Source organism: Thermobia domestica, chromosome 8 (assembly GCF_964235325.1).
Source record: "Thermobia domestica chromosome 8, izTheDome1.hap1.1, whole genome shotgun sequence".
Taxonomy (NCBI): Eukaryota; Metazoa; Arthropoda; class Insecta; order Zygentoma; family Lepismatidae; genus Thermobia; species Thermobia domestica.
The window spans coordinates 134,207,095-134,220,923 of NC_137461.1; the positions used below are offsets into that span (position 1 = coordinate 134,207,095).

Genomic DNA, 13,829 nt, shown 5'->3' on the forward strand with positions numbered 1-13,829 from the left:
GTGAGGCACTACATTACCTCAGCTACACACTTAAAATGGTATCTGTTCCGCACCTAGAATTATATTAACATCTATCCTACCGTACTGTCTTAATTTAGGTTATTTCTAAATTTGAATTGCTTCTATGTGGCTTTTAGAGGAAGAATGCTTATCAAATCCTTTTCCCCGCTCCAATACTACTTCCAATTGCAAAACTCTGTCACAGTAAAAGCCTAACCCCGTAGACTGTTCCTTAAAAACTTCCTACAAGGATAGCAGAATGCTTCATCCATTAAAACGGAATATTTTAACCAAGGCCTTGTAGGCCATTAAAATGGAATACGACGAATCCACCATTTTCGAATGTGAGAAGTCAATTTGACTAAATTTTGATCCAGGAAGAGTCATTAACGTGCAAGAAAGCAATTAACTTTCTCTTAGTTTTGAGAAAACTCATTTAGGTGCGCCGTTCTACTCTGTTAAAAAAATGTACCAATTTTAGCGACTTGATCTAATCGTTCAAGAAGAACAGGTAAAAATAATTAACGCTATTAAGGATTAATTGCATAATTAATACCAACATACCTTAGCGTAGGAAGTAGATGGACTAAAGATTTGCCTAACGATTTCCATGAAATTGGGTAAATATACCGTTTTTGAGTATAAGATAGTAGTTTAGTTAAGTGTCAAGTACGGTAAAATTACTTAGAAGCATTTGAAAAAATCTATTTCGAAATAGGCTAGCAATTGCTTAACTTTTTCCACTAATGAGAAGTATTCACGCTTTAAACACACAAGAAAACGATTTAACTAGGTATTGACTTGTTTAAACTTATTTGAAAGTGACTGGAAAATAATTCTCTGGGGACAAAGAATTTTAACTAGAAGTTCCCGCAAATACTGTAGGATAATATCAATCTTTCTGAGGAAAAGTGTTGGGGAGATGAGGGAAAATTATGCAACTAGACTTCGACTTTGAGGAAGGTTATTTAGGGATGATGCGGAAGAAAAAAAATCATTTTGTGAAGACTAATGATTTCCATGGAATGAAGAGATTCTACTGGTTTTGAGTGCAAGAAATCGATTTTAGAAAGATCGCTTAGGAAATATATTTTAAAGAAGACTATGAATCAACGATAAATCTGAATTTTGCTATAACAAGTGTCCTGAAACCAATGTTTTTCAAATATTTTACTGTAATTATTTCTTTTCCCGTATGAAGAACTTACAATTCTGCTAGTTAGTAATACGTATTTCGGTTTAAATGTGATGTTTATGTCTGACAATTTCTGTCTAGCATTTGGATTTGGCATCTATGTCCCTGCTCTAATGGTTTAATGGCCCTGCCTTAGCTAATTTACAACTTCTCTTCGGAAAGAGTGCTCAGACAAGACAATACTCTTCGGGAATAAATTAAGTTAGGCACATAACATTTCTTAAACTCACTGTTAAATGAATTTTTAATTTTTTTTTATTACACTACGCATATGTTATAAAACCAAATCCTGATTTATTTACATGCTTAGGGTTCTGTTCAGACACACCGGTTTTATTGCAAATGAGTTATTCAATTTTATATACGTCGTATTTCAGAACGGCCTGAGCATTGATTTAAGGAAGGCTGTGAATCAACGTAAATTAAATAAACCAATTCACAAGGTGGCTCTGGGGTAGAGAGTAAAAGTGGTTGGTACCTGTTCGATCCCAGCTCGCGCCGTGTGGACTTTGTGGTTGACAAACACCGTGCTCCTGAGTTTTCTTGGGGTTTTCCCGTTTCTTCTCACTTTCTTCATTCCACCATTTCATTTATTTCTCATCATCACCGTCTCCTTTAGCCTAACCGGCATAACCGTGGGACGTAAAACTGAAAGATTTCATTTCATTCCAGGTCATGTGAGTTTATAATGGACCACCCTTCGTGTTCATGGGACTTCTTAATATTTTCCCGTTTCCTCTCACATTCAAATTCTAATTAATCAATCAATCAATCAATCAGCCTGAACTTTGGAGAACCATTTTCAATCACATATTCAGACAGAACGTACGTACTGTGTCAGTGTCTTAAGAAGAGTTTTTTCTGTCGTAAGGAGGTTGACAAGTCGTGGGCTTCCTTTACGTGGCCACGAAGAAAAATTCAATTCTCTGCACAATTCTCGGCAATACATGGTGTCTTTAGAGCTTATTGCCGAGTTTATCCATTTCTTGCTGAACACATTGAACGGTATGTAAATCCGGGGGAAAGGTCATACAAGCTACTTGTCTTCTACAATTTTTGATGAAGTTATTGAACTACTTGCTGATAGAGTGAGAAAAGAAATTATTAATGACATAAAACAAAGCAAATATTTCTCCATAATAGTTGATTCAACTCTAGATATTTCGCATACTGATCAGTTAGTTTTTGTGTTAAGATATGTGAATGAAGAGGGTAAAGCTGTTAAAAGGTTTCTTTCGTTTCTGTCAAATTCAGGTTACAAGTCTGAAAATCTAGCCGAAGCTGTAATAGATATTTTGACCAGACATTCTATGGACCTTACTAATTGCAGAGGTCATTCGTACGACAATGCCAGCAATATGTCGGAGGCATATACAGGTTTACAGGCTCGAATTAAAGGAATAAATTCTAAAGCGTATTATGTGCCCTGCGCAGCTCATTCTTTGAATTTGGTCGGAAGTAGTGCAGCAAGCAGTTGTAGGGAAGCATGTGCGTTTTTCAATATGCTTCAAAATATTTACATTTTTTTTTTCAGTTCAACAAAACGCTGGAACTTACTTGCTTCTTTCGTGTGAACGAAAACACTAAAATCATTATCACAGACACCTTGGTCAGCACGAAAGGAGGCTTGTACATGTATATGTGAAAACTGGGATATTGTAATTCAGACCCTTACTCATGTAAGCGATGATCCTTTTGAGAAACCTCTAGTGCGAAATGAGGCCTTATCCCTCTTGAATCAACTAAGCAGGCTGGAAACAGCTTTCATAATCACTTTTTGGAATTATATACTACAGAGATTCCAGAATGTCACCGTGAAATTATAAAGTGTCAAAATAGATTTAACAATAGTACATGTTGAATAACTTGTGAACTTTATAACTTCTCTTCGTGACATGTTCGACTCTTATGAGCAAAAAACCCATGGAGAAAACATATAGATTACGAATGTAGTTATAAAAGGTTTAGAAAACGTAACATTCAAGCCGATGAAGTAAGAGACAATGAGATTGTTCTAACAGGAAGAAAAAAATTTAAAGTTGAGGTGTTTCTTCCTATTGTTGATAAATTGCACGTTGAATTAATTAGAAGAAATGAAAACTATAAAATAATGTCTAATAACTTTATGTTTTTAAGTAAGTTTCTGCAAAGTTCTTGTCATTTCGGAGCGCGCAGCCAACCTTCAGGCTACATATGAAAATCAACATTTTCAAATGAATGTGTACATTTTGCGGGACTTTTGAAAACCAGAGAAATCTGTGACTCACCAGCAGGATTGTTAGCATTTATACGGAAAAAGTCGCAGTCTGTGTTTCCAAATATGGAGATTCCATTAAGAATATTTTTGTATAAGCTGAACGTTCGTTTTTGGCTCTAAAAAGACTGAAGACTTATCTCCGTTCAACTATGTGTAATAAAAGACTGAATGAGTTATCTATTCTCCTCATCGAAGCAGACTTCTTGACTGATGGACACATCAACTTTGAAGAACTTATATACGAGTTTACAATAATCAAAGTGAGGCGGAAGCACCTTCTTTATGACTGGTGAATTTTATTTCTCAATACACTACATAATTTTATATATAGCACATAGGGTATACATAAAATGAATTGTTTGTACCGGGCCTATTACTTTTATTATTGATTTTTATACTTCGCTTCTTATTTCAGTATGTTCACTAATTTTATATTAGCTTTAAAATACTGCAAATACTATTTTTGTTTTGAGAAGGGCGCACATTAAGTTTATGCCTAGGGCACCGACGAAGCTTAATCCACCACTGACTATATCAGATGATAGAGCCGAACATCGAGATGAATTCCAAAGGTTACTCATTCTGCTATCAGTTTGTAGGTGATGTACGATTTGCAAACTTATTTTTAAAGATTTTCTGTATTTTTTCCTACTTGAGAGCAGTCCCGTAAGTTTTCAAATAAGTAGGGGAACGTGGGGCATAACGGGGTAGGGGGGCATAACGGGGTATCGGTATTTTTTGAACTGTAATTAACTGCAATCTAGCGATAAGTACCTAAACAAAATTCTCAAGGACGAAGGGCTGTTGCGCTTGAGCAGCGTTCTTATCAGTTGAAAAGGAACAGTGTTGTGTGTCAGTTCTTTGTTTTCGCGCTATGGCATATAACGATTGGGATTTTACTTCGGTCAAGGTAAGGCAAGTTATTTATTACACACTTTTAAACTATTGATATGTTGAAAGAATATTTCTTCTGTGTTTGTTGTGTGTTTTTGAGGTTTACGGATTGTAAGTTATAACAGAGATACTCGTTGATTTAACACTACAACTCATCTGGGGCAAAACGGGGTGGGGCAAAACGGTATTGTAATCACCCCATATTGCCCCATTACCCCATTATGCCCCGTAAGAGTATCGATTGTGTAGTTTACTATCCAGCTCGAAACATTTCTTGTTAATGCTGGGATTGCATTTGCGCAGTTTTGTTTAAGTTCTTCATGCTGAATTTTCAAAATTTGGTTATGTTGATTTGATACCAGGAAATATTAAGATTTAACTGACAATAATTCGATGTAATCTGCATAAACTTTGTAGTACAATTCCCAATGATCACATTTTTTTTCTTTTTCTTAATAATGCCTAATTCAGAATGTACCTTTTGAAGTAATTATCAACATTTTTTTTTTAAAAAAAAAGAGTACTCATCTTTTGTTATATTTGATTATTGAGTCTAATAAATATTTCATAAAATTCAAGTTGTGTTGTATAATAGTAATCATATATTGTTGTTTTATGATAAGTCTATATTAGATCTGGATATTATAGATGTAATAGTGTACGGGGCAGTATGGGGTAGGGGCATAATGGGGTTGACTGAATCCAATGTTCCATTATGCCCCACGTAGGGGGCATAATGGGGAAAAGAGCCATTTTTGGAATAAGCTAAGCAAAAAGGTGCAAAACAATATTTTTGAAAGGATTTGCTGGTTGAAATATCACAATGAATGTCCAACGTGTCTACCACAGAAAAATTACTGCAATTGAGATATTGGTTACCAATTTAGAAAGGCAAATATCTTAGCTTCCCCATTATGCCCCACGTTCCCCTATATATAACAAGTAGCAGTTTCACGTGTACACCACGTAAAAAGTTTTGATTTGTATGGCATGATATTTTCTCAATCCATAGTGAGACCGGAAGTGATAGGAGATTTCAGATTTTTTAGCTCTTCTGGTTTAGTAGGAAATTATAGAGTGGAGATGAAATGTATTCTTGGGTCGCTTATTCAACTGCAAAAATCAATTTTTCACTACCTGTTATAGTTTCTGCTTTATAGTGATCACCGTTAAAACCGGAAATGGCTGATTTCTTCTACTTCCGAATTAAATATCACCTTCATTAACGAACTCGATTCGTAAATTTTGACCCTGTACATCATAACCGAAATTGATGGTGAACCATCAGGTAGTTCTAGATATCACTTCTCTCCCGGACGGACAGACACACATTTTTTGTTTCGTGGATGAACGAAAGGACAGATAAGGTAAATACGATAAAGTAAAGATGGCAACATTCTCCGGAAAAATAGAAAACGGAAAACTTTTCCCCTTTAATGGGAAAATTGAAAACGGAAGACGGAAAATTTTCTGGAAAACAAAAGACGGAAAATTTTCTGGAAAACAAAAGACGGAAAATTTTCCAGAAAAGCGGAAATGGGAAAATTTTCCGGAAAAGCGGGAAACAAAAAAATTTCCGGAAAAGCGAAAGACGGAAAAGGGAAAAATGGAAATGTGATTTCTGGAAACCGGAAAACTATTTTCCCCAAAATAGCCATTCCTAATATAAAAGAGTTTTGGAACTAAAACTGCTTAAAAATAAAATTTCGATCTTCTGCCAGTTAATGATTGAAAACAATTGTTTCTCGTCGTGTATATGTGTTAGAATTGTGTAATGTTATAAGCTCCTAAACTTTGACGATGATGTTTTGCTGCAACTTGTAATTTTCTGTTACTGTTTCCGTATACTGTAAAACATTGTAAGAAGAAAATAAGAAATGTTATTGAGGGATTGATAGGAACAAGGAAGTACACAGCTCTTATTATTCTTCGTAGCAAAGATTCCTCCATTATATATATATATATATATATATATATATATATATATATATATATATATATATATATATATATATATATATATATATATATATATATATATATATATATATATATATATATATACTATTTATTATTTCATAAATTGAGCGAAAGCGATTCGATCAATCATGTTGGAAAGCTTCTAGATAAACGTCTCAATGGCCATTATTTTTCTCCTGAGAGAGTTGTTCTGCTGACGCTATTAAAAGCGACAGATGTCAACAGATGATAGTTCTACCATTAAAAAGAAAGTTGCAACTTCCTCGTTTGGATGTCGCCGGACAGAATAAGGAAAAGATTTTTTAGTGATAATTTTCGTGTTTTTTATTTCTGTGAAAGTATTCTTTCGAAATGTCAACCAGTTAGACGTAAACAACAAAATTGAAATATTGTGTCGAATCTCATGCGATTTATATATACTCGTAATATTTACAATGTTTTCCGTTGTTGCTACAAAGGAAATCAATAAAACATTCATTTCCTCAAAATATAGACGTAGGTGTGTCTCGTTAAAAATCTTAATGTGCAGTTATGTTTTAAGACCCTGGACACTCAGTTCTCTTTTAAAGATCGTCTATTCACAACAGTGTGTTTGTCAAAGATCTGATTTCTGGTCAGTATATGTAGTCAAGAGTTCTTTATATCACACACAGTACTAGCTGAAATGCCCATTCTTTGCACGGGAAGAATCGATTTGTGGAAAATATTTGAAATGAACATTTCGATCCCCTTTTCCCTCTTCAGGATGCTTATTTAAATCGGTGATAAAAACCTATCTCCATTGAAGTGCTAAATATGTTCAAAAATAATTTCGAACGGTACAGTCATTTTCTTTGTGAAAAATGTAAACCCCCTTCTCCCTTTAGAAATCGCGTTTCAATCAAAAAGTATGGATAAAAAAACCAGTTCGATCCAAATGCTGACTATTTCAAGATGATTCAACCGTTTCTTTATTTTCATACTATTTTATGAATACAAAATGGGAAGTTATATTGACTCTTACACTCTTCACAAGCAGAATTTTCGGAAAACGTTGGAACACGTGTCCAATTAATTTTGACCATCTCCATAACTTGAGAGGCTCCTGAGATAGTTCATAATATTTTGAATCCCCTCTCTCCTCTTACGAGACGCATTTTAATCAAAGTTTTATAGTTTTTTTCTTTTTAAAAGTTTCAGATATATACCATATGAAAACATTCATTTTAAATGATTCAACTATGTCGATTTGTATATTGGAAAAACTACAAACAAATATTCATCTATACATTTGAATTCAGTTGTAAAGTAAAACCTGGATTATCTAGTCATAAATTCTCAGTTCTGGTATACAAATTATATCTAAGTGCGTCAATCTATCCATCAATCCATTTCAGAAAACTGTTTTTTACTTCGAAGTCCAAGAAAACACAAAAAAAATAGAATTATCCAAAATTCGAAATATCCACAAACGCATTTTTAAAAGTCCAATTTAATTTTTCACAATATCATTCACTTCCCTTATTCATCCGTATCCTTTAGCCTAAAGGACATAATTGTGGGACGTTGAACAAAACATTAAGAAAAATACTTAAATCTAGCAAACAAACGTATTGCATGTAACAGTGAACATGCATTAGTCTACATCTCAGGATTACTATTTCCGTGATCCAGTACCAAAAATAAACAACATTTACTCACACACAAATATTATGTCACACCTACCATGGAAAACACATTGAAGCACAGTTACACATACACTTAATTAATACACAAAACCACGTACACAAGTAACAACCTTAATTATATGTTCTCATTTTAAGTAGTTCATTATCTTCGCTCGCTTTGATTAGATTGATTCTGCACCGTCAACAAAATCTCCAATTTCATTCATTGTGTGAAATACATGATTGGTAACGTTTGGTTTACATTCAATATTTTCAAACATTTTTGAAGTTTCAGATAAGTTTGGCAGATGCTATTTATTTACTTTGTCATCTATTTGGCCTTCATCATCTTTATTATCAATAGATGGACTTTTTTTTGTTCGCTCATCCCTACGGATGCCTCTGAATAAACGAACACCAGTTGATCTGGATCTGAACTTTGCGAACTCTAAGAATTCTAGTACTTCGAATTATCCAAACAAGAGGTTCAAAAATTCGATTTATTCACGATTTTTTAAATCGTTGTTTACAATACAGTTTTCAAGAGGAATGAACTTATGTTTCATTTATCCAATAGTTCGAATAATCCAATTAAAGAAAATCTTCGCTGTACATGATTATCAGATTTTTTCTATATGGTACTCTTTTGAAACATAGGGCAAAGTAACTGGTTAATCCTATCCTTCCTCTGTTTGCTTTCATAAGATGATTTATAAGATGATTTATTCACTTATTTATTTTGTTATTGGGATCAAACTGCCATTATATATATATATATATATAGAGAGAGAGAGGGAAAGTCAGTTGAATATGAGCATTGTGAATGAAAATGCTAATATATCAAAAAATTGATATATTACAGAAAGTAGAAAGTCTCACCAAAAGAAAGCCTGATCTTTCGTCTACAAACGCTAAAAATTACAAGGTTATACTTACTTTTGTTCGTGAGTAATGAACAGGTTAATAAGGTAGGTGCGCAGTGCTCATATTTTCCGTAGTACAAGGGTAATATGAGCACTTCGTAGAGCAAATATGAGCAGTATTTATTTTCTCACATTTTCACATAAAATACAAAGCAGATACAAAAATGTACAGAAGAAGAAATACAACGTAAATGATTACAATAACGAGCAAAAGATAGTTGCACATACATTGTTCATTTCAAGAGTCCTGTCTATTGGTGTAACGTAAATAACTACGCATTAAATCTGCTACAATAATCATAAACAAAGAACTCAGGGCAGTGCACGTTCACAGAAAGGACATGATACCAGTCTTGGCACATATCACACTTTATCCATTCTTCCTCTTTGGAGTCTTTACTAAACTTTCCTTCATAAATATGGCAAATACTTTCATTCTCCTAACATTGTGTGGATGAGACTGTCCTCTTACTTGGTGTAACATTTCTGGCGTTTTCTTCAGTGAAATTATTATTATCCACTTGAGTTTTAGATTTATTTATGGATGTCTGTGATATTTAGATTTATTTATTTATTGATGCCTGCTTGTTCACCTTCTCCGCACACATAAACTGTGACAACACCCATTCCACACAGAACTGGAGTGATAGACTGAAAATATGCGAAATGTATCCAAGCTGATGAATAGTGTAGAATTTATATTATCCATGTTATTACAAATTATGTTACTACGGAACATCTGCAAAAGCTCCTCACGTCCATTTCTCTCATTACTTTCAAAAAAATATGTGCCCGTATTAAACTGAATTCAAAAGCTCATATTTCACAGACTGCTAATGATATTTTAACGTGTTGTGGTTGACAACTCTTTTAATAGAAAAGAAGTGAACAAAAGACTGGAGTTGTGCTCCTAGACAGATCTGACTATAAATCCACTGACAAATTATATATAACGCATAGATACCAAGTTTCAGCTTATTATTCATTACCCTGATTTAACTATAGCTCCAAAAAGCTACACTTTTTTATTCTGCATACCTATAAACTTGGCTATTATTTCACAACAACTGCAGCGAACGAATTTGGGCTACTCTCTGCAAATTCATGAAACTCCAAACAATGCTGCGAACTTCGTTGTTTTCCTCTTGCGCAAGGTATATATGTGCTATGTGAGTTTAAGCTTCGTGCTGCTCATATTTTCGGACTGCTCTTATTATACTGACTTCCCCTATATATATACACTTTTCGCCAACCATCTGATATCTTACGCAAAATTTTATTTTATTTTATTTTCTTAAAATTGATCTACGTCAGCAGACGATTGTTCTATTATTAAAAAACAGATTGCAACTTCCTGCTTTGGATGTTGACGAACAGAATAAGGAAAAGATGTAAGTGATAATTTTGTTATTTGTGACATCCGTTTCGTTGAATTTATAACACTGTATACTGAGTGTAACACTTTTTATGTTATGCCTCCTTACTGGTCTATTGGCCAGGTGTCGTGCCTTGATGCACGAGATTACGAGTTCCGTTCCAAGTAGGAATGCATCAAAGGCTTTACAGTGGTTCAGATCCCATCTCATATTGACACAATCTCATAAATTACAAATTGATCATTTGCAAATATTACAACTAAATCTTTGTACTTACATACAAGTGAGTTCTTAATTCTTTACCGCAAATATTAAAATCATACATTATTTTTATGTCTTGTAAATACTCTGAAAGATACCTTAAACTCTATAGTGAATAATTGGAAGCTGAAATGACTAAAAGAATCATACATAGAGCTTGTAATTGATTGTCTAAAATTATATGTAGTTTATACAGACGCGTATCCAGAATTGAGTCAAGAGAAAGCTAAACAAATCGATATGTCATTTTATCATTCATAGTAAATTTGGATTAAAAGGCAGTCCATAGCTCCTATCTCTATATTTATAGCCTCTTAGATCCACGTCTACATACTATATATATATATATATATATATATATATATATATATATATATATATATATATATATATATATATATAACATTTTGTGGTATTGTTTTCGTTACAGAGGCAATCATCAGTGCTTGTGTCTGGTGATGGACCATAACCTTGATCACAACAATTATTCACCAGGTGAGTAATATGTTACTTTTACGAAGATGATATAACTTACACTGGAGGGTCCCACAAGTTGTCGCTAAAATCTGTTTGCCACATAGCACATCTGATAGAGCATCATGAGAAATGAAAATGAGCAAAATTTAAGATCAGAAGGATAGAAGCCACGGGGCTTAGAAATTTGAATGTTCAAAAAATTATTTAATGGAATTATGTACGTTTAAAGTAAATATATTGAAAACCGTTAAAGCAATTAAAACAAAAGTTGCACAATATAATGAGAACAAAATTCCCTATCGAAAACCACAAACAAGTGTTGCCGTAGATGAAGCAGTGTTGCCAACTCAGCATAAAATATTTTTATTGAAATAGCGCCATATAAAAATGTGCACAGATTTAAAATGCACTATTATCTCTAAAAATCAGTGAAGTATAGTGGTACATTGTTGCACACTGTTGGAGCTGTGTGCTGAAAATGCACAATGGAGAAGGTTGATATGTGGCGACAGATGGTAATAAAGGAATGAGTTAGAAAAATGTGAGAGTTTTGCATTATACTTCTGTAGCCCCGGTTAATAAGCAGACAACTTGCGAAAACAAAATGATACACGCGAGGAAAGAAATACGTGTTCTCTAATTCTGTAAACTGGTTCTATAGGTTATCTTATCAATATTTGGAACGGATAGGTGCTGACTGCCACGGTGCTGACTGCCACAGCCAATTATTGGTGCTGACTGCCACGACTGTCGCTGATTGCAGATATGAAGGTGCTGACTGCCACGACGGCGTGCTGACTGCCACGAGCCTGGGAGGAACTGTATTTGGAAAGAGAGGAATTAATCCCTCATACTAAATTTATGATTATTAATTAATTTAGTAGGGATTAATTTAGTAATCATCACAGCAAATCTATGTGGCATCCTATAAGTTACAAAGTTGCTCACTAAGTGGAACGACATACACTTGGATGTTTATAAAGGGATTGTCTTTTCTGTTATATGTACAATTTGCACATTTCATTGTTTATATTAATTGTTTTATTGTATTATTTAATAGATATGATGGTCTGAAGCCAGCTGACAAGGGAAGTTTGGGAGAAGCACTCGCCTGCAGAGAAATAGGCATGTCATTTGAAGGACCAATTCATGCTGATTACAACAGGTAATAAAACTCCTGTACGTTGAGAACTGTTCGAGATATTCAGCTTGGAAATTTATATGAGAAAATGAGTGGATGCACGTTTCAATACGTTAAGTATTCTCACCCATGGCGAAGCCTGATGGTTTGGAATTGCTATTGCTTGATCACTGGGGTCCATTCACAGACAAATTGTCCATTACAAGTTGCATGACGGATGGCAAAGACCTAATGGTTGAGAAGATACCAAAGAATTGCACACGATTTATGCAACCATTTGATGTGTTTTGATTCCGATCAAAGATTATAGCAGGAGATTTGTACATAATATGAATCTTCTTCATCTGGACGTTATAATGTACCAACGAAACAATCAAATAAAGTTCGTGTCCATACGAATCACTTCCGATCACCGCGATACATAGGATTGTTTCAGTTTGCGTTCTGCAAGGCAGGTTACGAACAAATTATAGGCCTATAACTTTTGAATCACTTGTCGAATTTGCTTTTTGCTTTAGTTCTGCGAACTGTTCTCTTGCCGGATGCAACACAATTGCACATATAAAATGTTCATGGTGCAAGGGAGTATTTTGCCTGCGTCATTTATTCATGAAACAGAAGAAGAACAGTGATCAATTTTCATCTCTAACCTATGATTATTGTGAACAATGTAATGACTAATTGTATCTAACAAACCCGTTAGTTATTGCGAAACACTTTTTTTCTGTTACTTCCGATAGCTTTCAATTCGTATGTCAATATTCGTTACTAATTATGTTGTACTTAACGCGTATAAATGCGTATATCCTCATTTTCTCATATAAACTTCCAAGTTGAATATCTCGAACCGTTCTCAACCGTACAGGAATTTTATCAGCTTGTTATAATCAGCATAAATTGGGACTTCAAATGGCATGCTTAGTTTCTCTGCAGGCGAGTGCTTTCTCCTGAATTTCCCTTGTGAGGTACAGCCAGCAGTGCTTTCTTGATAGAACTTTCAAGACCTGCTCGAAACAATTTGCGCAGCTGTACACAGTTCATGCTGACAATTTTGTACGTACCGCTCCCTGACAAAACTGAAAGTACACTCATGTCCAAAATTATTGTCGCATATCTATAACTATCTTCTTGTAAGAATATAATTTGATAATTTTGCAGAGTACTTTTAATACTTATATTATGTGTATAATCAGGAAATTTATATTTGTGATAAATTTCATAGGAAAAGAATTATAAATACGAAAATCATAATGAGTAAAATAAAATGTAACTAAATGGACAAGAAAATTTTATTTTCGTTTTATTGTTTTTATTTACTGCTCTTTTGACATGAAATTTACCACATACATGTCTTGCTGACTATACACATACTAACATTATAAGAAATACCGGGCGAATTCGTTATCAAATTATATTACTAGAACAACATATTTATAATCGTGTGACAATAATTTTGGACATGAGTGTACATACAGAGACCTGTTTACCAATGTTAGGTGTTGGTCTGAACAACACGATCCTAAGGATCTAGTTTCTTTCATGCTTCTTGGCGTCCGGTAATGTTACGCCTAGCAACTTTCTCTCAGGCTCGTGTCAGTCAGCACGCCATCGTGGCAGTCAGCACCTTGATATTGGCAATTAGCGCCAGTCGTGGCAATCAGCACCAATAATTGGCTGTG

General features: G+C 34.1%; 1 protein-coding gene across 1 annotated transcript in view; it reads left to right on the plus strand.

Annotated features, from left to right (window-relative positions):
• The window catches only part of LOC145693221 (uncharacterized), an 85,039-nt gene that overhangs the window by 34,933 nt on the left and 36,277 nt on the right, over nucleotides 1–13,829 (plus strand). Inside the window, exon 2 of the mRNA XM_081769012.1 lies at nucleotides 10,963–11,027. Coding sequence (XP_081625138.1) covers nucleotides 10,991–11,027 — 37 coding nt within the window. The 5' untranslated portion in view covers nucleotides 10,963–10,990. The remainder of the gene's footprint in view (nucleotides 1–10,962; nucleotides 11,028–13,829) is intronic.